Below are 25,823 nucleotides of genomic sequence, written 5' to 3' on the forward strand. Positions count from 1 at the left end.
CCAAAATACATTCTGAATCTAGAAATTAGATTGTGCATTTCTAAGTTCTGATAATAGTATGTATAAGGTATTACCAATGTGTTGAGAAGCAATGGGAAATCTGGACTGTTCTGGTTATGATATAAATGTAATGTAACAACTTCTTAGGGAATGCAGATACGGGCTTACAGCAGTCCTATCTCCTAATCCCCTCCCCGCAATATCATTTTCAGGAATCTGGTCACCAGATTCAATTAAATGTTCTTTCTTAAGTAAGAAAAACAAAATGGAAAACTGAGGTGGTCTTTCTTAAGCACAAAATAAACAAAAAACCCAAACATCTTTGGTTTTGCTCTGCACCTTACCTTTCCTGCTCAGGGCTTCAGAGAGGGCTGGTATGAAGAAAACAGCCATCTTGGACAATGAAAATTAATTTCAAGTGAATAGAGCTTCCAAAATTAGTGTAAGGGAATGGGAGCTAGAAGCTACCTGAGATGCTGAAGTGACCCTGTAAGGTATTTCTTGACGAATACAATTTTAATAACATACTTTGTTTCTTTATCTCTTTGTGACATGGTTTCCTTACTGGAAATCTGTCTTAGAATGTCTGCCACTAAAGAACTTGCAGAGGTCTGCTTGAGGAGTGGTAACATAAGGTTTTTAAAAGGAAAATAGTGCCTGTTAGTGATGTCTCTTTGGACACGGTGAGAGAGTAGGAGAAAAAAAGAAAAAAAAGAAGTATAAAATTCAAAAGATCCAGAGAGTTTCATACACCCATTTCGATACTGGACACGTTCTGCACAAGGGCACTTTTCTCCCTGGGTTGTTAATTCCAGTAAGTGGTCATGTCATGACTTGAACTGCTGGAACTGTTCCATGGACTAAAATAAGATGTTAAAGGCCTTGACAGCATTCCAATTGGAAAACGTGTGTTATGGATCCTTCTTTCAGTACATTACATTCAGTTTTTCTTTTCTTTGAGAAAACAAACAAATTGGCTTAGCAGTTACAGCCCATTTATATGCCACAAGGGTATGAATTAGAGGTTTGAAATGTCTGGACCAAAGGCAACATAGCATGCATTCAAAAGCTCTGTTATACTTGCTATGCAAAGCAGATTTTTAAGACTCCTTACTTTAGTAGATTAGTTTCAAAGACATTCTTATAAGAGACATTATCAAATTAAAAAAGGAAAGATAAATTTCACATGCACTACTAATTTGTTTTTGTTAGGAAATCACACTGCCTGAAAAATTAACAATTTCTTCATGGCTCTTTGCCACCTACAGGCAAAATCTATTTTCCTCCTTGCTTTTTGATTTACTTTGAAGGTAAAAAGAGAGGTGCATTAACACAGTCCTGCTTTGCCAAGTAAGTGTAGCAATGCAAATTCTGATGTGAGTTCCACAGCCCTTACAAGATCCAGTGCCTTTCCACAGTGACACAAGTGTGAACACCTTGTTCTTTGTAACATACTGAAGGACGTCTCAGCAGGCAAAATGAGCCTCACACTCATGGAACTCTGCCATCAAAACAGTGACTCAGAGAATGTGGCTCCTACAGGGCTGCTCATTATCTCAACAGGACAAGCTTCTCCGGGAAATAGTATGAAATTCGATATATTAATGTCAACTTAAAACCAGGCAAAGATATCACAAATCTTGCACAGACCTACCTCTGCTATCACTGGAAAGACAGAAGTAATTATTGTAATATACGTTAAAGGCTTACCACCACATGGTAAATTTAAGTATCTATGAAGTTGGTAACAATAAGATATTTTAAATCAGTATTACAGCAAGTAGTACAAGAAAATCCGTTCCTGTTATTGGCACTTCAGGTTGTCTAACAGAAGCATGAATTACAAACATGGATTACAATCTGAAGACTCTTATTTTGAACTATTGGGGCCACTAAAAAAAGGCAAAAGCAATTTGGATATTGTTACACCCATGAAAATAGTCATAATTGCTTTGTTCTGATGCTGGGAAACCAAAAGAAAAAACGGAACATAAAACTGAGAATACAAATTTATAATAGAAACATTTACTGTTACTCCTCAGGAGAAAGTCTTCTTCTGCTAAAACAGTGCTTTCTTACCAGAACTTCTTCTAGCAAATAACAGTGGTCTGGTGCATCACAATCTTTCCAGCTGTAATTCAGAAAATGCCCTCAATTTTGTAATTTGGAAGATAAGCTTGAATATAGATGAAGATACATATAATCAAGCTTGGAAACCACTAAAGTACAGAATCTGTGCTACAGACAAGTTACAAGATCATGATACTATGACTTCAAAATTGTAAGAGAACTTGAATGAAAGGCTCACTGGCCAGCATAAAGGTGTTTCCAGAACTTCTCCTTAACCATTATGCCATCATGTAAAGTAATGCTTTGAAATGGTAACTGTGAGATTAGAAAGAGTCTAAGCATGGAACAGCCCTATTCAGTCTGTGAGGCAATTTTAAAGTCTAATAAACCCATGATCTTCAAACAAACTTTCAACATGAAAACTCTATGTCAGCTGTAGGCAGTTACTATAGATGCCATTTCTAGCAAAAAATGACCTTCTGACCAGGATCATGGAATGACACCATGCCACACTCAGTGAATTAGAGTTTCTCACTTGCAAACAATGATTTCAGTAAATGTCACTGTAGCTAGGGGTGGAAAGGAAAGAGAGACAGAAAGTCAAGTTATGTACAAAAACCATCCCCAGCAAGCAAGATCCTCTCTACAAGTGAGGAAAATAATAACTCAGAGTCGTCTTTCTCTTGGCAACTGGCTCTTTTCTTCTTCCCATAGCCATACCCAACTCCCCCTGCACTGACTCACAGGCATTAGGCTTTGTGGCTGACTGCACACCCCAGCTTAGTTTGCTGGAAGGGCTGTTTCACAAAGCCACAGCAGACCCTAAAGTTGTTTTATCCCCCAGACATCCTGACCAGCTGCCTTTTCTGCCAGTTGGTGTGTCCATTCACTCATGACAGCACTTCTGCCAGTTACCCTTTTCATACTCCACAATTATTTCAGCTTCACCATGGGAGTCCAGTGCCGTACACCCTGGCACAAATCTCTAGACTATGAAACAGACTTCCTTAATAGCTCTTATTATTTCCTTCCATCCCTGGCCATGAATTTCTTCTACACAGAACTCCAGGCAACAGTTTGGGCAATTCTATAGTCTGGGCAGAGCTGTATTGTCCTCCTCTTCCATAATCCCATCACCTTTACTACAGAGAGGTTTTTTATCAGGTATTGGACATGAGGATCCCACTGTTGTGGATTTCTGACTGATGTGAAAGACTTCCTTGCCTGAAAACAAACCTGTCTGAGGCCCTTGTACTTATGCTTTTGTTGCTGCTACAAGGATTTGCATTTTGCTACATATATTTTGAAGGGTTTGCTATGGGTTTTTGGGGTGTTTTCTTTGGTTTTTTCCCCCCTCTTATTGTATACCACAAAACAATTTTGGGCAGGGGAAGGAAAGCAATAATATAGTTAAGGAAAGGTATTTGCGCTGACACCCCCTTTCAGTAATGGGAATTTTAGCATTCACTTGAACAAGGAATACAGCTTCCAAAATTCTGAAATACAAAGACTGCACTGTAGCTGTACACCATAAATGAAACCTGCTTTATCCTCACCACTGGGCCTTTCCATTCAGCTTCTCCTACTCCCTACCAGATGCCAGAAGAATGGCCAGTCCTTCTGGGTTTCAAGTCCTATCCAGTTCATCAGGGAAGGGAGAATCCTCTTCTCTTTCAGGCCTTGGGCTATAAGGCTTAAATCAGGAATTATATGTTCTCCTTTCACATCGTGGGAAGATTAAGCACATTATAGCTCTCTTCCTCAACAGAAAAAAATTGATGTGGAGTATATTTGTGAATAAAACCACCTCAGGGAAGAATTTGTTCTTCATCTCCCAATATCTAAAATGGTTCTCAGAAAAGCAGCACAAACCAGACCATTTCCAATAAATGGTACTTAAGTAGTTCCAGTGAATGACCCAAAAAAGTACACATGGAGGAGCAAACATTTAGTCTGTTCCAGACTGGTACTAGAATAATTGTTCAACCAAGGTCACTGGACAAAAAACATTTAAAATTAACTCGATTGGTGTTCATGGGCACCAAAGTCAATTTTGAAATCAGAACTTCTATGGATACCAAACTACTTTGGGGTGACTGTTTTGTCAGTACAGAAATGGGCTTCTCAAACTATCAGAGATTTTAATAAAAAAAATTGCTTGTTTATGTTTATATTAAGACAGAAAACACTACAATATACCAGACTGTCCAGCAACTATGTTATCCCACTCTGTGTATGTCTCACGCAGTCTCAAGGGCTTAAGACTTTATGTAGTAGTTCATCTGGGTTTGTCTGCACAGCTAATGCAGGATGAGAGTATACTACTGGCAACAGAATAAAGTTTTCTAACGAGTGTATTTGGTTTATGTTGTATATACAGTTCTCTTTCACAGACCATTAGAAATGTAGTCTTGGGCCTATCCTGGGCTCAGATACTAAAAACCAGAGAGCTGGTGTTGCATTTTCAGCAGTAAAAAAGCAACCCAAAACTGGACAACAGCAATTTCTTCAGAAATCCCTGGTTTACAAGTTTTTGCTTTTCTAAGCCAGCTCTAAATCACAATTAATAAATATTTTTAGCTTTCCATGAGATATCTTTGGGCACTGATCTGTGTTAGAGATTCTAAACGTAGCTGCTACCACAAAACTCCCTTTTCTAACAACACAATTACATTGCTGTCCCAGTATGAATTACCCAAATATCCCCAAATATCACAAACACAAATGACAAGCACAAGCTTCTCATGTCATAAATGCTATAAATACAGATCAGTCAGCAAGCTTATATACAGGGAAAAAGCCTACCAAATACTAAAATCAGCAAGGAAGGTGTCTATTTTCATTTCTTTAATAATATATGTTATTTGTTTCTACGTATCTATTTACTTTCTTGCCCCAGCTTGTGCAAGGGAAGTTTTCTGAGGTAAAGAACAATTTTATTCATTGAAACATGAAATAAAAGAAACCTATTTCAAATGAAACCCAATCATTACCTTGAGGATGGACACTTGGATTCTTTTCTGTATTCCTAAATCATAAACATAATTCAGAAATGTTGTCCTATTTTCTTGTTTCATAACTGATCACACATAGAACACTCTTTAACTAGAGAGCACCTGCAAAACTACAGACATGACCTGTGCTTCAGTCTTGCAGGCAGAAAAATCCAAGAATGCCATTCCCTATATTGATTTCAAAGCTTGAACCCATAGTTCAAGAAAATCTTGTGCAACATTTCCTTGAGTTACTTGGAAAAACTTGTTATGAACTTATTGATCCATACTGCCCCATCAGCTGTGCTTCAGAGGCATCACACAGTCCCATGGTGTCTAGGACACCAGCTTTTCTTCCAGGACTTGGGGGAGCACGTGAGCCAGTGGACTTGGAGCACAGTATAGCAGAAAGGAAATGCAGGTATTTGGATGTCAGAATCAAAAGTCTGTTTCAAAAATATTAGTTGTTGTTGTTGTTGTTGTTGTTGTGCTTAAACATCAGGTGAGGCCCACAGGGGGCAGGGGGGCTGCACCATGACAGCATGTGGGGAACCACAGCGATGGCACAGCCAGCATTGTGATGTTCATTATCACAGGGGCTGTAGAGCATAGAATCATGATCTGGAAGGGATCTTAAAGATCCTCTGCATTGGGCAGGGATACATTCCACTAGACCCGGTTGCTCAAAGCTCCGTCCAATCTGGCTGTGAACACTTCCAGGGATGGGGCATCCACAACTTCTCTGGGCAACCTGTTCCAGTGTCTCATCACCCTCTGAGCAAAGAACTTCCTCCTAATACCTAATTTAAATCTACTCTGTTTAAGGCCATTCACCCTTGTCCTATCACTACATGCCCCTGTAAAAAGTGTCTCTCCACTTTTCTTGTAGGCTTCCTCCAGGTACTGGAAGGCCACAATTAGGTCAATCCTGAGCCTTCTTTTTTTCAGGCTGAACAATCCCAATTCTCTCAGCCTTTCCTCATAAGAGAGGTCCTCCATCCATCTGATCAACTTGATGGCCCTCCTCTGGACTCACTCCAACAGGTCAATGTCCTTCCTATGCTGGGGACTCCAGAGCTGGATGCAGCACTCCAGGTGGGGTCTCACCAGTAGCGTAAAGGGGCAGAATCCCAGGATGTGGTTGGCTTTCTGGGCTGCAAGTTTGCACTGCCTACTCATGCCCAGCCTCTCACCCACCAGTGCTTCTTGGCAGGGCTGCTCTCCATCTGTTCAGACCCCAGTCTATATTGATACTGGAGTTTGACCTGACCACTGGGTCTTGTTAAACCTCATGAGGTTCCCATGGGCCCACTTCTCGAGCTTGTCCAGGTCCATGCCATCCCTCTGGATGGCATCATGTCATTCAGCTGTCAGTCACACCACAGTTGACACGCCCAGCCCCTGCCCGTGTGTACGTGCCTGGGGTCGGGCACGCTGAGGGGCCCAGGGCAGCGGGGACCGGTGGTGGCAGAGCAGGGAAGCCGAGGGGAGAGGCTGGGGTGCAGAGCAGGGCGGAGGCCCCTCGGCCGTGGGAGAGAGCAGATACAAATGTTTCCACGGAATCCTCCCAGTCCGTGACGCGCCGCGTTGATGGTGGGGGAGAGCCTGCGGCACGCAAAGGGTGTGCCAGGAGCTAAGGCTCAGGACAGGAACCCGCGGGAGAGGAGGCGGCGGCGGTGCCGAGGGCAGCACTGGCACCGGGGTGCGGGGAGGCACTGTAATCTCTCACAAAATGGGGAAGATTGGAAGGGATCATCTGATCCAGTCTGCCTGCTCCAGCAGGGTCATTCTAGAACACGTTGGTTGCACAGATTTGCGTCCAAACGGTTCTTGAATATCTCCAATGAGGGAAACTCCACAAGCTCTCTGGACAATCTGTTTCACAATAAAGAAGTTCTTCCTCATATCCACGTGGAACTTACTGTGCATCAATTTTTTGCCGTGGCCTCTTGTCCTGTTGCTCGGTACCACCGAGAAGAGCCTGGATCCATCCTCTTGGCACCCTCCCTTCAGACACTTACACGCACTAACGCTACACAGCTCCCCTTTGTGGCGCTAATTTACACATTTTTAAGGCGCCGGGCATTACCCAGCGACCTGTGCTGAGCCATGAGGCGTCGCCCGCCTGCCCGGGGGCCTCAGGCGCTGTCCGCAGCAGCCCGCGCAGCGCAGCCCTCTCTGACCCGGCCCGACCCTTGGCTTTGCCCGGCGTCTGCCGAGCCTCCTCCTAAGGGACTTTCTGTCCCAGTGAGGCAATCGAGGCGTTTCTGCTTTCGGGACAGCGAGCCCCGCCGTGATTTGTCTGTTCGACACGTCCGTATCTCCGCACTTCTGCTTTTCGGAACCAGCGGCTGCCGGCGGGGCACAGCGCGCCGGGGGCGACGCTTAGCCGAGCTGGGTCTCGCCGGCGGCTGGAAGCGCTCATGCCCTCTTCGGGGTCTGTGACCGCTCCGTGACATCGGGACAGCGATGCAGCACTGCAGGCTGGGGCCAGAGTGGCTGCAAAGTGGCCCAGTGGAAAAGGACCAGTGGTGAACAGCAGCTGAACGTGGGCCAGCAGAGTGCGGAGGTGGCCAAGAAGGCAAATGGCATCCTGGCTCGTATCAACAATAGTGTGGTCAGCAGGACCAGGGTAGTGATTGTCCCCCTGCACGCACTTTGGTGAGGCTGCACCTCAAATATTGAGTTCAGTTCTGGGCCCCTCAGTTCAGGAAGGACATTAACAACTTGGCAGTTGCTGTTCCGGAGCGTCTCCAGAGCAAGGCAACGAAGCTGGTGAAGGGTCTGGAGCACACGTCCTGTGAGGACACGCGGCTGAGGGAGCTGAGGGTGTTTAGCCTGGAGAAGAGGCGGCTCAAGGGTGACCTTATCGCTCTCTACAACTGCCCGAAAGGAGGGTGTGGCCAGCTGGGGGTCGGACTCTTCTCTCAGGCAACCAGCGATAGGACGAGAGGACATAACCTCAAGCTGTGCCAGGCAAGGTTCAGGTTGGACATTAGGAAGAAATTCTTCACAGAAAGGGTGATACTGGGACGGACTACCCAGGAAGGCTATGGCGTCACTGTCCCTGGAGGTGGCACTCAGTGGCATGGTCTAGTTGACGTGGTGATGTTCGGCCACAGGTTGGACTCGATGATATCGGAGATCTTTTCCAACAGGACTGAGTCCGTGATTTTTGTGAAAACAAGCGCTCCGTGGCCATTTGGAGACCGAAGCCCCCGGCCCTGCCGAGCCCCCGCGACACCTGGGCGCGGTCCCGCCCCCCACCAGGCCAGTGACGTCACCCCAGGTGCTTCCCGCCTCCTGCTCCCGGGGAGGCGTGCTCTCCGCCGCCCTCGGTGGGCGGGACAGCGGCCGCGCATGCGCCCGGCGCCGGCTGCGGGACACCCGGTCGCGAGCGTATGTGCGCGCCCGCCGCTCCCGTGAGGCGGGGGGCTGCGCGCGAGCTCGCCGCTCGGCCTCCTGCGGACAGGCTCGCGCGCCCTGGCGGCCGCCGCCATCATGTCCGCCGCCATCGAGCAGGAGTTCCAAGAGATCGACGCCACGAACGACTGGCAGGCGCGTTATCTGGTGAGCCGAGCGGCGTGGTCGGCTCCAACCGGGGAGCAACAGCGAGGGAGGGAGTGGGGGGGGGGGGGGGGGGGAGAGAGCCCCGCGGGCCGGCAGCGCCCATGCCCGGTGTGCAGCACCACCGCCGCCTCAGCAGCGGGGAGAGCGGAAGTCGCTGGGCCAACACGACTCTCGCCCTCAGGTGCGCGCAGCGGAGCCGTGGGCAAACGCTGCGCATGCGCCTGCGGGGCGGCCCCGGGAAGGGGCAGCGGGGCGCAGGCGCGGGGCGGGGCGAGTGCGCGGGCTCGGCGCTGGCTCTTGGTCGGCGCTGCACCCGGGGCTCAACCGAGCGGGGCCCGGTCCGAGCCGGGGCAGTCGCTGTGGGACTCCCGCGGCTTGCGGGCGGTGTGGGAAGCTGTGCCCGATAGTACGGATTTGGCCAAGGTTTCCCCCCCCTTTCTTTCTCCCGCGGATTCGTGCGGCTCCTCAGGCACCCGTGCTCCCTCCTCGGCGCCCGTTCCCGCTGCCTTGGCCAGCTCGGCGTCTGCTGTGGGGGCCCTGCGCGAGTGCCACTTAATAAAATACAGTATTTGCACTTCTTTTATTAAAGAAATTAAGAACTTCCAAGAGCAGCCACTTCCATAAAACAGACGTTATGTATCAGCTGGTATCACTAGAGCAGTTATTTAAGCCAGCAATATTTTATAGCACTCTCACAAATGAGGAAAGAGAACCAAACCTCGAAGTTTTCTTTACTGATTTCAAATTACACTTTTTCTCTGTTAAATTAGCAATGTATTTGATTTATATGTGATTCAAATGCACTATCTCTACTGCAGTATTTCAGATGTTACAGTTTTGGATATATCTGTGTTACAAGTAAGTACCATCTAGCACCAAGCCTGCCAGAGTTCAGGAAAGGTTTGGACAATGCTTTCAGGCACGTGGTGTGGTTCTTCGGGTTATTCTGTGCTGGATCAGGAGCTGAACTTGATGATATTTGTGGGTCCCTTCCAGGTCAGGACATGTTGTGATTCTGTGTGATGGCTGGATATTATGTGGGAAAACTGATTTTAGAACTAGTCATTACACTTCCTTAAGTTTAATTCTTTTTAGCAAGCCTACCCTCCCACCGCATTACTGTAGTAGTATTTCCAGCTATTTTAGGGTTTCTTTACCAAAGTATAGGCCTGTTTCTGTGCACGGACAATGCAGGTGCTTTAAGAAGCAAAATATGTTGCATCCTGTTAAAGAATAGTACAAAATTTACCTTTCATGGGAACTTGGGTGTGAAGGAATCCATTTGTTCTATGTGCAAGCTCCCAAAGCTTGTCAGCCATGTAAACTAGAGAAGTTCTAGTTTGCTGTATCAAAATAAAAAACCCAACAGAAAGAGATTTTTATACAAATATGTGGAGTATTGATTCTTGGCAGTTGCTGTTCTACACTGTGATTTATGTTCTTTACAGGTTGGCACTACATTTTAAAGAAAGGTCATGCAACCAATGCTAAAAATTGGAGCTTTCTTTTGTATGTTGTATTTCCGCTGATGCCCATTTTGGCTGTGTTCATTGTCTGGGAATAGACTAGACTATTTAGGAAGTTTGAGCACAAAGATAGTGGGAACATTGAGAAGACCAAAGAATGCTCAGTTGTAATAAGAAGTTTAAATGCCCTTTGGGATATAACGATCAAATGTAGCAACATAATCTAAAAACAGAAGGAGAATTCAAAGAAAAATATTGTTATTTCTGTACTGTACAACATTTCTGCTGAGACAGCGTCAGTACAGAGATGTAAAGACAGAGTAGAACACATTGAAGGCTGTTTTCAGTTTTCTGCATAAGATAATTCTGTATATCTTAGTGAAGTTGTAGAAAAGATGCACTCAGGCAACAAATTAATAAAGCAGAACATTCAGAACATGTGAACAGTAGGGTCTTTAAAACAGTGTGTGAGTCTGAATGTCTCACAGATTACTGGAAGGTTTGTATTAATGCATGGGGAGAAGCAGGCTTTGATTTCACATTGATATTTGTGACTCTAGAATTCTTCATATTGGTTCATGTTTAACTACAGCTGTATGGGATGAGCCATCAAACCACCAAGAATAATCCTATGGCTCTTAATTGTAGCCATAAAATCATTAACTAGTTCACTTACCTTTGTGGGGTTTTATGCTACAAGTCGCTGTAAAGGAGCCAGCATAATACTGCTGCTGCATCTGAGTCCTTATTGCTTTGGGAGATAATGTGCTACTCTGAGGTAAACTGTAAACGTAATAAATATCTGGGGTTTGGGGTTTTTTGCCCTTTGATCCTGATGTCTCAGTTACTTGTGTTATGTTTGGTGGTTTTAGCCAAATGTAGGAAGATCTAAGTGGTAACAGTTTGGCCATGGATGAGACACGTCTTCTGAGGGAAAATGACACTAGGGGCAGTAAAAGTCGGTTTAAAAAATGTTAGTTATTAATAATGTTACTTAATTAGTAGTATGTATAGAACAGTAATCTTAATCAGGTTGCTGGCTATAAGTCAATTTTTTTTTGTCTTTTTAAGGAAATCCGACATAAATCCACTGACTTTCCTCACAGAGTTGCAAAATATCCAGAAAACAGAAATCGAAACAGATACAGAGATGTTAGTCCATGTGAGTATCTTTTCTGCAGTCATTGCAGTAAACTTACTAGACCTTCTCTTACCCTGTTGACTTTAAACAATAAAATATTTGGGGTAATAAATCATGGTCATTGCAAATTTTGCATTTTGTTTATTTCTGTAGGCATGTATCCTGTGATAAATGTGGGGCTTTTGGTAACACATACACAAATGTGTGTAACAGGAGGAACAAAAGTCTGCTGGTTAAACTCATTGTGCTGAATGGTGAATGAGAGATGGTTGCAAGTCATAGGTATTAGTGTATAGGTAAATGTTTGTGAGCTGCAAAATAATGTTTTAGAGATATTTTTCTCAGACGGAAATTATTTGTTTAGCAGTGCTTCATCTATTGTAAAAAATGAGTATAGAGCTTAAGTTAATAAGCCTTGACTGACAGAAGTGTTTTCTTTTTGGACTGAGTGATTCTGCACATCTACAAGGTGATGTGGATAAATGCCACTCAATTTCTACTGTTGCTTTAAAAAATGCTTCAGATTTTGTTGGTTTTGTGTATGTGGTAAATAAGGTATGGAGTGCTTTGTACTTCTGCTAATTGCCGTGAAATGGTCTTTTTGACATAATGATATTATGTCTCGTGTGAAACGAGCTTTTTTTTTTTAGACCAGCTTCTCTGCTACAGAGATGTTGTGGGCTTCTTTTCATCAGCATATTACTTCAGAAACTGTTAAGCCAAAATTATTGCAAAAAGATATGTGAGCTACAGATAGGGGAAAAAAAATTGTACAGCTTTAATTTTTTTGCAGTATAATAAAACTGGGACAGATAACATTTTTGAAGTTTCCCAGAATACTAAAGGGTCCTAAAAGCCACCTTGTTACTGGATCTAGAGTTTTTGAAGGGTTGCTGGTATATTGGGACTTTTTGTTTAAGAGCCTGATCTGAATACCTATTCTAAGATTTGGAGAAGTGCTGAGCTCCTTGTTTCCAGTTGAAAGTTGTGGTAACAGCATGTGCATAGCACTTCTCAGAATGACATGGAAAGGGTCTTGGATTGAGTCACACCAGTCAGATGTGGTGCTGCGTGCTGCTCCTTAGACTGCTGCCAGGATGCTCGAGTGGCACAGTGAATTGGCACCAAATAGGTCCAGTCTGGTGTGGTGCTGAACCCTTGTGCTGCACACTGATGAAACTGAACTTAAGAATCCAGTGCATGGCCTCCTTGCTGTGTCTGCATGGCATTCTGCTGGAGAAGGTGTCCAGCTCTGAGGAGATACCTCCGATGAGGCAAGGCTCACTGACTTTCACTGTAGGCTGGGGAAATGGAGACAGGCCTCTGGGGACACATGTTTGTGCAGAGGGACTTGGGTGAACCAGCTTTGCTGTCCTGTTACAGCATGGCATTAGCATCTTACCAGTGCTGAAGGAGATGTTTTATTCACTTTCTGCTTCATACTTAAGTTGCAATGGGGGTTGTAAGATGAGAAGGCAGGAAATTAGATTTGAACCCAGAAGTTGCAGGTTCTAGTCCTGGGTCTAACATCCTATACAATCAGAAGCTGTATCCATGCATTTACTTTTCTCCCATACATGGATTTAATTTATACAAAGAGAATGAAAATTTACTTTCGAAGTACTTGCGCTTTTTTCTTTCTGTTTAAAAACAGTGTTTCTAAAATAGATAAAAATACATTGCATTATTTAAATAGCATTTAATAATGCCTCCAGTAATACCTTACAGATGTGACTTGTATTCATCTCCTGCAGTTATTTGGAGCTCAGCATTTTCCTTAATCATGGCATGCCTTTTACAGTAGTGAAGAGCATCAAATGCCTCTGCCTTAGTCATGGCAAAGCCTGCTTCTGAAACACGTTTACCCAGTAGGAAAAAAAAAAAAAGATTGTATTAATTCCTGGGCCCAGTGCAAAAGCAGAGATAGATAAAATCTAGTATTGGAGTAGTAGTCAGGCTCAGGAAAGGGCTAGAGCCGTTACACTCTGACATAAATTATAACATAATGAATGAACTAAGATGGTGAAGTTTATGAGGAATGTGTCAGTTTTTAGCATTTATGAAAGAAAGATGGTTTGAATTGCTCCACCTAGATAGCTTGCAGAACTGGGCACTAGGAACAAAGCTGTATGAGGAGAACAGAGCAAAACACTGTGTTTGAACTAGTTGATTCCTCTGGAATTTTACTTTTGTGTTTTCAAATATGACTCATAATTGGTTCAGTAATGATGAGAGGAGGAGAAAGACACCTGAAAGGGAGTATATGATAAATAAGATTTCAAGGTAGCAGTACCTAAATTTCAAAGCAGCTGGGATAAAAGCTGCATGGTTTGGTCACTGTGGTGAACACATCTAATTGTGGTGCATGTATGCAAGGACTTGGTGTTGCAGAAATGCGAGACGACTCAGTCTCACACAATCTTGATGTCTCAGTCCTTCACTTTGCAAATTTTGCTGCCTTTTAGCAGTGTTTAGATGAAAAATGGGTGATATTAATATTCTCTAATAGTCAGAGGCCTTCAGAACCAGCTGTTGGACTTTTAAGATCTATCTACATCATCATACTGTAAGACATAATTTAAAGAAAGAATTTTATTTCTCCAAAAGCAATGTGAAAATGCTTTGTTAACTGTGATAGCAGCCAAGCCAGTTTAAAATCTGAGGTGGTGGAAATGCAAAGATTGTTCTGTTTTACGGAAAATATGTCAATTACAAGTACAGGAAAAAATGCTTTGGGTTGGTTTGCCCCATTTGACCTGCAATATTGGGGACAAGTACACTGAAACAAACTTGTGTCTGTTACATGTATTTCTAGGTAAAAATTGATTTCTGTTTGCTGGGAAAGGCTAATCATTTCTGCCCATTACAGTTGAGTTTCGCAGTGTTTCCAGTTTCTTAAGTATTTTTGTTAGTGTCCGGTTTTGTTGGCTAAAGAGCTGTAGCATATATAAGTTTGGTTTGGTAAAAGCCCTCAAGAGTTACTGCCTAGCTGAAAAAAAAATAGAAGTCTAATAGTTTGGTATTAGTCTAGAATAGAGAGAGGAGTATTTTGGCTCCATAGTACTATTGAAACAGGAAGTTAATCTGAAATAGGTTTGGTTTGACAGCCAGTCATTTCCGGACAGATGAAACCATTTCTCATAAAACGTTGTTAACAGAGGAAAGTAAGTTGTGAGGTTGTTGTTCTTTATTAATAATTTTAATGAAACGCCAAAGATTTCTGTAATTAACTTTCCTTCTAAATCTTATCGTTGCTATCAGAGGAGTCTGGTGTCTCAGATTGACTGTAAACACCTTTAGAGCTGAGTTCCCAGATTTACAGGCAAGAAGGAAATCCCCTTGGCAAAATTGGCAGGGTTTTTTTTTTTTTTTTTTCCTTTTGCTTTTGGAGGGTAGATGGGGGTTTACACAGATTTCTCTTCAGCCTTCCTCTGTAATATGGTGTGTGGCTCAAGAACCTGAGACATCTGAGCATTTTTCCCTGATAGATCATGTTGCTTTTGGAAGATCTTGCAAGGTAGAGATTTCTCATGTTTTCTTCCTGTGGCCTTGAGTAGGTTTTGTGTCAGACCTTTCAACCATAGGCTTGCAGCTGGCATAGAGTACAGGAGAGGAGCATGAAGAGTATTGTGCTTTACAGGGAACAGAGTTGGAGCTGATTTGAATGCTTTTGCACATGGTGCCTATTAATTACCGTTGCAGGAATGTTCTCCTTCTGTCCTGTGTTTCGAGTGTATGTGCTGAGAACAGAGAGATGTTCAGCCCAAAATAACCCTGCTGCATTTCTTGTCCATATTAGAAGCTGACATTGATGATTTTTATGACATTATCTAATGATTCTCTAAAACATCTTACCACATGAAACATTGTAAAATAAACTCAATGTGCTGCTTTTGGAGATACTTCTTTGGGGTTGGGGAAGAGGGAAACTTTTTAGCACATGCTGATATAAACTTAAATGTATCTTAAGATTTCTTTTCCATGGTCCTGCTTACAAGTGTAAGCATCCTGTGCGGCAGTGACACACATATTTTGGTATGAATACATTTCAGTCATGAGCTAGGCCATGACTGATGTGATGGCATTCATTGCGTACAACTGGTGACACGGTGGTGAGGAAAAGTAATTTTGCCTTTTCCTTGCCGTAGGCTACCTCTGAAACTTGAGACTGTAAGTCTAGTGACAGAGTATTGCAATTTGAATAATTTAGCAGCTCAGATAGACTAGATTTAGATTAGTGAAATGGAGGGGATTTGTTGGTAGGCAGGAGAGGGTCAGGCAGGGTCACTGGGATGACTTGCAGCTGCATGTTTTATTTATGACTTTATTTAATCCACTAAGTAGCATTTCTCCCTCCTCTATTGTTACTAGCTCTATATTTGGGGGACCAGAGACATCTTCTGGATAAAAGATAATTTTGAAGTTATACAGTGTTCTAGAAACAGTTATTTTTAAATGAAAACCTTTCATTAACCAACTGCAAGAACTATATCATGTAAAATGCCAAACATTTTGTGTCTTGGTTTTAACTGGATCTGTCATTTTCTGTTAAGCAGGAAGCGATGATGGGCAGTGTGAAGTCTTAGCATTATTTGAGGCATGGGAAGTATTGTTAGTGACACAGGGTTTCACTGGAAACGGGTAATCTGAGTTTGCTTATCTCAGACAGGGTCATTCTGGGAGTGTTTTTTCTCAGTGCAGGGAGCCAGAATGAGAATAATTTTCAAGGTTTCCACTTCCTTTTCAGGCTGCATAGTTTGTTGAAATAGGGGAATTAACACTTCAGAAAATGAGTACTGTATTTTAGCTGCTGTAGGCATGGCAACACATAAGATAAATCTTATCTTAAAGATGGGTTTATCATTCATATAAATCTTAAGTACTTTGTAACTGGAAATTATATACGTACGGGAAGTACATTACAGCTAACTCACTGTCAAAAATTGGCTTGCTTCACTTAATTCAGAAGAGCAAGCCAGGGTTTGAATGAGGTTTCTAGGTCATTGTGTCCTTTAAGAACCTCATCCCTTGAAAGAAGGGAAATCAATATATTCTAGTGGCTTTCTTTGTCCTGTGGACTGCATGCCAGAGTACTTGCAGGATGTCCTCTGTTTTAGCTGGGGAGAGAGAGGGAGGCTCTGTCTGTGCACAGAATTAGCTGTTAAAGGGACTTTAAAAAAAACAACTTGCAGAACTTTGTCATGTTTGCAAAGCAGAATTTATAAGAAGGGGAAAAATGAAGCTGAGAATGTAAGGATTAAAGCAGGAAACCTCCTTGGAGGCTGCAGTTGTCTGCCCCCTGGCAGCAGTACAGCAGCTGCCGCTGGGTATTAAACTGTTAACAGTGCTTGCTTGCGTCACCTTTCCGAGAACACTGGTACCGGTATGTGTGATTTACTATAACAAGATCTTAAGTTTTTCCTGTTGGCAAATGACATGTAATATTTACAGAGGTCTTGGTTTCTTTCCAGTAGAAACATTTCAGATAAAGTGATACATGAAAGGAAAAAGTAATGCTTTCCTATTGTGGCAAAATAATACAAGGAGATGTATTTTACTTTCAAATGCATATGCATCTTAATTTTGCTGTGTCTTGGCTTTGATAATATTTTTTTCTTCACACAGAGGTATCATAAGTCTTTTAAGACTCCTGAAAGTCAGAATGGTGTTGCCTTATGACTGGAATGCTGATGAAAACAGACTAGCCCAGTATATTTCTCATGCTTTTATATCAAAAATAAATTTTCAGCATATTTCTGTTCTCTGCTTGTTCGTGTGTGACTGTATATAAAAGTTAGGAGCTAAAGGAGGTAGGGCAACAACCCCAAATTTGACTGCTTCAGCAACTGCAAAATAGTTCTGCTTTACTGTTGACTTCTTTACTTGAATTGAGCAAGGTCGTCTTAGGCAGCTGCCAATAGCAGATAGATGAGGGAGAATGTAAAGGCAGATCAAGATGTAGTAAATGTACTTTTCCCAGGTTTCCAAACACATGGAAAGTATTCATATTAAATCATACAAGCAGTCTGTAGAACAAGAGTCTAATTCAGTAACTGTTTTTTGATTGCCGTCAGCTTTTTGCCTATCCAGGTTTATATTTATGGATTTCTGAGATAAGCCTTGTGCTGTACAGGCTGGCTGTGAGTTCAGCTATTGTACTTGTGCTGAATTTGATACTTGTAGCTGCTAATGTCAAAGCTCACAGCTTTGTGTGTGTTTCCCAAAGTGTTTGTCTAAAGGAAGTGAGCCTTTTGGTGCAAGGATGGGTGGATTGACATTTTAACAGCAGTCTGGGCCCTGATTGAGTTTTGTGGGTTAGACTAGGTGAATTTGGTTTTAAAAATTGGTATTACATCATAATTCACTCTGCTGTTAGTTTCCTTATGGAATCTCTTCCATCTCTTCATGAATTATGTTGAAGTTTCTTAAATTCATTTTAGTTTGCTATTTTTTATTTACTCTTCTTAGTCTGCTAGGTGTTGAGCTTCAGGAGGTTTACAGTCAGTTGAATCTCATTTCTGTAGTTGTGTACAAATTTTAAACTGAAAGTGCTGTTTATTTAATACAGTGACTGATAAACGGCTGAAGGATTACTTACTGTGAACAAGTCTGATTACCTAGATGTCTCCTAGAGGTTCATAAATCAGATACTAAAAGGTTCTAGGAACAACCACAATCACTTTTTATTATGCAGTATTTTAGTTTGACAGTATGATAATCTTTCTCATATTAATGTTAGAATTTTAAACAGTCCTTTGCTTGCCTCTGCCATAAAAAGGGGAATGGTCCGTCTCGCTTGTGTAGTTTTGAGATGAAACCATGTAGTTAGATTAGGCTTCATTTAATTGGATGATTTTTAAAATATTTCTGGGTTTTGCATGTGCCTTTTTAGTATTTTTATGTTCTGTAATATTAGACAATAACTTACAGGGAGAATTGAATTGATCAAAGCCTGGCTTGAATTACTGCAATTAGATTTTGTTGGGTTTTTTTTTAGCTGTGTGAGCTTAACTTTATGATTCTCCCTCAACCTTTGAAACTGCAGTTCACCAAAAATCTTGGAATTTTAGGAAATCATGTAGTGGAGTCATCTGGTGTGATAAGACAGTGTTGCCTGAAGTGAGTTGTGGTGCTGTTGATTAGGGAGTCAAGCAGCTGTAGAGGGATGACTGTGAGAACTTTTTGGCATGTGTGGAAGGTTTGTTTTGTTTGGTTGGGGTTTTTAAAAGAAAAATAGGTATTCCAGTTTTCTGAGCAGCTTCTATTAATAGCTGCCTGAAGTTACTCTGATGGAATGCCGAGGGGAGAATGGGACAGTTATCAAAGTTATGGGAGAAATTAGTTTCACTTATATTTGTAGTTTGCTGTTTGGGTAGTAGCAGAATTTAGTTCTAGTTGCTTGTCAGACCTAAACTTGCCTGTTAGAGAGTATTCATTGAGATGGATGCATCATTAATTCTTAATTTTCTTTGAATTTTAGATGATCACAGTCGTGTAAAACTCCAGAACACCGAGAATGACTATATCAATGCCAGCCTAGTGGTCATAGAAGAAGCCCAGAGATACTATATTTTAACACAGGTAAGTAGTACAATTACTGGATTATTACAGGGATTGAGAATCTAGGGAGGAGGATTTGTACGGTTGTAATTTGTATTTGGATGGTTTCTTGTCTCTATGAATTACAACTATCTCTTACTAACTGCTAGTGTGATGTAGTTGCAAACAGATTATTTTAAGTTTTAAGAAAAGCTAAAGGGAATATTGAAGTATGAGTAATTTACTGCATATGAAGCTTCTCAAATATTTCTTGCTCTTTTCTTCAGTTCTTTTGTAAATAGGTTATAACAATACTTCTACCCCTTAGTACATCTTGTACCTTCTGAGCATGCCTGCAGTAGCTTTTCTTCTAACAGCACAGTAGTATTGATGCTTAAACCAAAATATCCCTTCCCTGAGTTCTTGCTGTTTTGTTGTTTGGTTTTGTTTGGGTTGGTGGTTTTTTTTTGTTGTTGTTGGGTTGGGGGTTTTTTTGTTTGTTTTTGTTTTTTCTTTTCTTAAAAAAACCCCCGCCCTTTTAAGTCCTGGAATGATCTGTGCAGTGTGGCTACTTTCTTGCCTGCCATTTCTATCATCCTATTAATAATTTGTTTAAACTTAAGAGGAAGACCTTTTCCTGTTTCCCACAGTGAACTATTAACTGTGTTCAAATACTGCTTTGCCAATACATTCTCATGCCCATTTTTGTATTCTTTACTACACAGGGTCCACTACCTAATACATGTTGTCATTTTTGGCTAATGATATGGCAACAACAAACCAAAGCAGTTGTCATGCTGAACAGGATTGTTGAAAAAGATTCGGTAAGTTGTAAAATAAGCCACACAGTTTTAATACAGTTGAGCAATGTTGTTACGTTAGAAGGACTAACAAACATTCTCCCTGGTGGGCAGCATAATGTGTATTTAATACAACAGTGAAGTGAGGGAGCTAAGACATACAGTTCAGTTTGGTGAAAATAGTATCTAACAAATGTACATTGAGAAAGGTGAAAGTAACATTCTGAGAAGGAGGATGTGCAGATAGAAATAGTGAGGAGTAGAGGCAGTGTAAGGTGTTCCTAGGACAAAATGGAAAGTGGGAAAACAAGTATACAAGTAATGTATTTGTTATATAGGGATGTTAGCTGTAACAATGAAGGCAGACTGCTGCCCAAGAACTGTCAAACTGATCTAGTTATTTTTGATTCTTTGAAACTGGTGGCATACATGCAGAATACACACATTTTTTGTTATGGTGGAGTTTTTCTGCTACTGTGTCTAAAAGCATTGCAGATTTTAGTTATAAATGTATGTAATTTGACATTTATGGTTTTTATTCAGGGCAGATGAGTTACTGAAAAAAAATTGACTGGTCTGTTAAAAAGTCACGTGTTTTCTTGTGCAAAAATTTTCCTACAGAAAGTTAGAATGCAGAGCAAGAGGAATACAAGACAAAGAATAGTTTTGCATTCGTTTGTTAGTTGTGTTGTTTCACTAGAACCTTCCAGTTCTAGTGAAAAAAGCCTAGGGAGAACGGGGTGTGATGGATGAGTTCTGTAAACGTGAAGGTGTGCAAGTCAGAAACAAAGGGGGGAAATGCTGAAATAGCTGAGCAGAGATCTCAGTTCCCTGTAGAGAACTAGAGGGGGGAGAAAGCTTAAGATGTATCTCAAAACATGTTAGCCATGTGATGACATAAAGCTGGAATGACATAAAGCTGGAATGCTTAATAGCTATTGAAACAGTTGTAGTAACTTGGCTGTAAACATTATGGACTTCGAGAATTCTTCAAAGTGGGAGCAGGTACATGAGTCTACTCTATTGAATAGTGGGGTCTCAGAATCTGCACATGCAAAAGTCCAAGATACTAGAATATTTAACAAGGTTTTCTTTTTTTTTTTTTTCCCCTTCTTTTTCTTTAAAAAAAATCCATTAGGTGAAGTGTGCACAATACTGGCCAACAAAAGAAGAGGAAGTTATGATGTTCAGTGAAACAGGTTTCCGTGTGAGGCTAGTGTCTGAAGACGTCAAATCCTATTACACAGTACATCTACTGCAGTTAGAAAATATCAACGTAAGCTTTTCTCAGTCTGTACAGCTCCTATTCGTGGCCTTAAGTGTATCATGAGAACCACTTAGCATCATGTCACTTCAGGTTTGATTGTGCTTTTACACTGGAAATTTTAATGCACTTTGCTTCTGAGAATGTTGAAGATGTTTGTGTGGAAATAAGCGAGTGAGTTAGACCTCACTCTATACATGAGGAGAGATAACATCTTTGGCATTTGTATACTTGTATTTTCCATTTGGCAGTAGCTTAACGTGCCGAATTCTAAATGATGGTAGTGGTGATTCTAAGAGGAGCTGTTAACAATTAACTAAAGGGAGGAGCACAGGAGTGGAAAATTCTGATTTCATTTGAATATCAGAAACCCGACTGAGTAATTACTGATTTTTTTTAGTGGAACTTGAGTTTTCTGTGTAATTTAGTCCAGATGTCTTGTTTTTGGGGGGAGGGGTGATTACCACCTCTAGATAGGTAACTTTATCTCCTCTTGCTTACCTCCCCTTTTGCTCCACAGGACCAACCATCCTTTTCTCTTAAAAAATAAAGCATTTTCACAATTTAACCAAGTTAAGCTCAAAAAAATTGTTCCTGGCCTGAGCTTGGGTTGGAATTTGCTGCTTTTGTTTCAGAGCGGAAGACAGGATTGAAGAGCTTGTCTGTCCCAGCGATGTCTTGTAAGATATTCTCTCTCCCTATAAATCTTGCCTTATATTAATTGAAAGTGCTAGTATGGCAAGTTTTCAAGGTTGTTTTTGTCAGAGAATTTGGGAAAGGAAAGCTTGAAGATGATGTTCTGCATGTTGTTTTATACAACTGTTGATATATTTGTTCCCACATATTTGAATTTATAGTAACTATTGATGGTATTTTGAGATAATATTTGTTAATTCAGAACCTCCCTCATGAGATCAACATGATAAAACCTGGCATGTTGTTCCTTGGTCTTCTCCATGTTAGAAGAGCTTTATGAAATATTGTCCTGCTGACCTGAAGAATTTCTGTTTAGTAGTTTGTTTATTGACAGCAAAGGCAAAAGAAAGACGGGTAATGCTGGCAAGCTAGTGCTTGAAAAAGAACAACTTTTCCTTTTGAAACCTGAGGCAAGTTTTCCTAACTACCAAAAAGGCTTCTTCATGGAATTGTTTGGCTGATGTTGGCCCTTCTAAACTTCCTATTTTCAAAGGATGCAGTTTTCATGACATGTGTATGTTTGAACATAACATTAAGTGGAAAAGGCAGAAATGCCTCAAGGAATGGAACAATGTATACTATAGTAGACTTTTGAGTTGGAGCTATTGAACACTTAAATTTCTGGGTTTGTTTTGGAGCAGCAGTGCAGGTCTATCAGCACTGTACAGAGTTTCTTGTATGTCGTATAAATCAGTTTCACAAATACTCACCAATCTTTCTGTAATGAATTTTTATTTTAACTCTCTAGCACTGTGGTAAGGGTCCATGAATATTAACTCCAAAGAATAATTTTTACATAAAACAGCTAGAAGAAGCAGAACATACTTGGTTACTCAAGCAAAAAAAGCTGCATAGTTTCTAGACTAACACTGTCAATTAAATGCAGCCTTTTGTAAGAATTTGATAATTATACCATAAAACTTGTGGGAACTGAGTATTCACAGTAACTTGAAATGTGAGCTTAACTGTGTTTATGTAAGTTGTTCTGGAGGGGCCTTTGGTGGAGGCAGAGTGTAAGACATTTAGCCACTCAGTGCCTGGAATATAGGATGACTCATGAACAAAATATACTCTGAATTCCAAGAATACTTAAATTGTAGTATTTCCTTGAAAACAGAGAAAACCAAGGTTGTCTTTATAATGCAGCCATTCTGAGCTCAAGTACATTTGTCTTACTGCAGCAAATCTCTTTAAGGCATAAACAAGATATGGGTATGAAGAGTAAAGTGTTTGTTATGTTGTTACTAATGAAACAACCTTTGAATATTTGGTTGGTTTTGTTGTTGCTTTTGTTAAAGATTACTTAGAAATACAAGTGGGGTTGGGGGGTTGTTCTTTTTTAGGATTAGATCAAGGCATTTGTTGGTTTGCTTTTCTTTTTTTCTATCTGTTCTAGGAAAAAATTGGTTTTTTTCTTGGGGCTATCACAGTCCAGTAAAGCTTTGGAGAGAAAATGGTGTTTATTGGTATCTGTCCAAAAGTTTTGAAAAGATTCCTAATGTTCTTTGTTTTGCTGTGATTATTTTAGAATTTCCTTATTTTTTTACCTGATCCAATCTGCATTTTAGAGTACAGGCATTTGAAGCTGCTTTTCCACCATGGTTCATTGTGTATCCTCCATGGGTTTGTTGGTGTCAATTGTCAGCTCTTCTGAAAGTTGAGTGCTGCTTTCTACTGTAATAACTTAGATTCAGAACTCTCCCTTAATATAGACTTACCGTGAAGGCTTCCATCAACCAGTGCCTCCCTGGAAAAATAAGGATAGAGGGAAGATACTGTGCTCATGTAACAATTTTGTAATCATACATGAAACTATTGCATGGCTGTTATTTGAAGCGAAGTCTCCCACCTTTTTGGAGAAGTGATAGTCAGGTGTATGAAAGCCTTTTGTTAATTCTGTAGAATTACCTTTTGTTGGATGGGATTGCTAAGTGTTGTGACGATGTCGTGGGAAAATTGTTAGATCTTGACAACTAACTTGTGAAAGACTCCACCTTGTGTTGAATATATATTTTTATATTATTATTATTTATTGTTGCTTTTAGCTTTTTTTTTTAATGTCACAACTTTATGTATGACATATAATGAATGCTTATAAGCAAAACTATTACATAGGTACTGGGGAATTCTGACAAGCTATGCAAGGGCAAATGACCATCAGATCTTCAGGGAAACCAGGGATTGCTTGGATGAGGAAATGGAGCAGTGGAATTTGGAATTGCAAAAGGAACCTTTCTGAATGTATCTCAGAGTGGGTTCCTGAAAGTAAGAATACAGCAGTAGGAGAGGTTTGCAAAGAAAATATTTGTTGGAGGAGAAAGGACTAGGAGAAATGAACTAAATTTGATGTGACAACGGTGGTGTGCTACTTCAGAGTAAGGACCATTAATAAATCCCAAGTGGCATCTTGAATCCTCCACAAATAGCAACTATTTGGAAAGACCCATTAGTAAAATTATTCTCAACTTAGTACTAAGCTTCTGTGTGGCTGTGACTGTCAGATTAAGGTAATGCAAGACTGCATAGTGACCCTCACTAGCTGATCCTCTGGATGAACCAGAATGTCTGTGATGATTATTTGGCCCCTTTATCCTCAGGGCCATTTTTATTTAAATTTTGAAAAACATTTTGGCCATCATGAATGAACAAATAGAGGAGGCTCTGTTAGAAGTTGATTTATGACTTCGAATTTCAGTGTGTAGAATAGTGCACCTAGAGCATTCATTCTCATTTTTATATGATCAAATTAGTTGTTAATGAACTTAAGGCATGTTCATTAAATACGGGACCACTGTGGGGTTGTAGGTGTGTTATATCTTCATATATTTTACCATTTCAGTAGCACTTCAATTATGAAATGAAGGCTTTTATAAGGAGTGTGTGAAACTTGACAGACCAGCATTTTTTTTGTCTTCATCTGTTTTACTTGACGCTGAAGGCACCAACTTAACCTTTGAGCGTTTTGGGTAGCGTTTTATTCATGTTCATACTCTCAGGTGACTGAACAACTTGAAGTTACTCTAAGACTTTTGTACCTTTTTGTTTTGAGTGATTGGATAGTCACTGTAAAAAGGTTATGGCAAGGCTTGTTTCACTGGAAGCTAATCTAATGGCGTATTACTTTTCTGCTCAAGTCTTCATGTGGATCTCTGCTTGTAACTTGGAGCTTGTGCTTTGATCATCCTTTGATTATGCTGTTACTTCCAGCAGCCAGTGCAGAGCTGTGCAGTGTGGTGGTAGCTTTACAAGTTCATCAGTTTTAGCTATCTTTGTTATTTATGGAAAGCTTATCCCAGTAGTTCCTAAAACTTCCACTAGAATGGTTTGATTTTTTTTTTTTTAATTGTCATTTAAATGTTGTCCATGATTATTCAAGGATTTTTTTTTTTTTTTGGTAGCTAGTCTTAGGGAATAAATCTTGGAAGATTGCATTGTGGTTACCATAGAACAAGCTGGTTTTCAGTTACCATGCAGAAATATGTTCCTTGTGTATAACATACAAAATTTTATATTGCTTCCTGAGTTCCTGAGTCTTGAAGTCCAGGGACTTTTATTTTAAAAGATTAGCTAGTTTCCTGGTAACACTTCAAATTAAATTAGTTGCTATTTAAATTTGAATTTTTGTCCCTCAACAGCTGTGAACCAAAAAGCCAAACCTCTTCTCGTAACAGTCCCACATCACTTCATGTAAGTGCTGCATGGCCCAGTGACTGGGAGTTGTTTAAGAAGGGGTTGTACAGATCCACACAAAGGCAGTGTTTTAGCTGTACAGCTTGACTGCCAAGCACCACTTGAAAGAGCCATTCTGTTTAAAAGAGCAATGTGGGAGGTTTGAAATACTCAAATGGGATTTGGCTGTAGGATTAGAGATTGCGAATTCAAAGATGACCAGCTGGTTCCAGTGCATTGCAATGGGACTCTTGTAGAGAGATGAAGGGACTAGGTATTTTTATAATGAGCTGAAGGGATGGAAAATCATGGGCTGGATAAAGTCTTCATACAAGAAAGGAAAGAAAAATGTAATTCTGTGGGTTAGGGCAGAGTGACATGTACAACAGCACTGTTTCATCTCTCTTTTAGAAATAACTATTTCGGATTACTATACAATTAGGCTGACAGTTGGCCATATTTTTTTTTTTCTTCAGGAAGAGGATGCTAGTGCTTGTTACAGGATGGGATTGGGGGAAAAAAACCACGCAACCCCCCCCTGCTCTCCCCCAAACCTCCCCAAACAAACCCTACAAGTCACCTTTTTTGAGATTACAAAAATCAAATGACAAAAAG

General features: G+C 40.9%; 1 protein-coding gene across 2 annotated transcripts in view; it reads left to right on the forward strand.

The window, feature by feature from the left end:
* Positions 1-8,437: 8,437 nt before the first annotated feature.
* PTPN2 (protein tyrosine phosphatase non-receptor type 2) overlaps positions 8,438-25,823 on the forward strand; it is a 31,799-nt gene continuing 14,413 nt past the window's right edge. Inside the window, exons 1-5 of one of the 2 annotated variants that reach the window (XM_048289379.1) lie at positions 8,438-8,633; positions 11,171-11,261; positions 18,721-18,821; positions 19,505-19,603; positions 20,718-20,855. In XM_048289379.1, coding sequence (XP_048145336.1) covers positions 8,565-8,633; positions 11,171-11,261; positions 18,721-18,821; positions 19,505-19,603; positions 20,718-20,855 — 498 coding nt within the window. In that variant the 5' untranslated portion in view covers positions 8,438-8,564. The remainder of the gene's footprint in view (positions 8,634-11,170; positions 11,262-18,720; positions 18,822-19,504; positions 19,604-20,717; positions 20,856-25,823) is intronic. The other variant, XM_048289380.1, reaches the window with a different exon arrangement.

The sequence above is a fragment of the Corvus hawaiiensis genome, chromosome 30, assembly GCF_020740725.1.
Source record: "Corvus hawaiiensis isolate bCorHaw1 chromosome 30, bCorHaw1.pri.cur, whole genome shotgun sequence".
In the NCBI taxonomy this organism is placed as follows: Eukaryota; Metazoa; Chordata; class Aves; order Passeriformes; family Corvidae; genus Corvus; species Corvus hawaiiensis.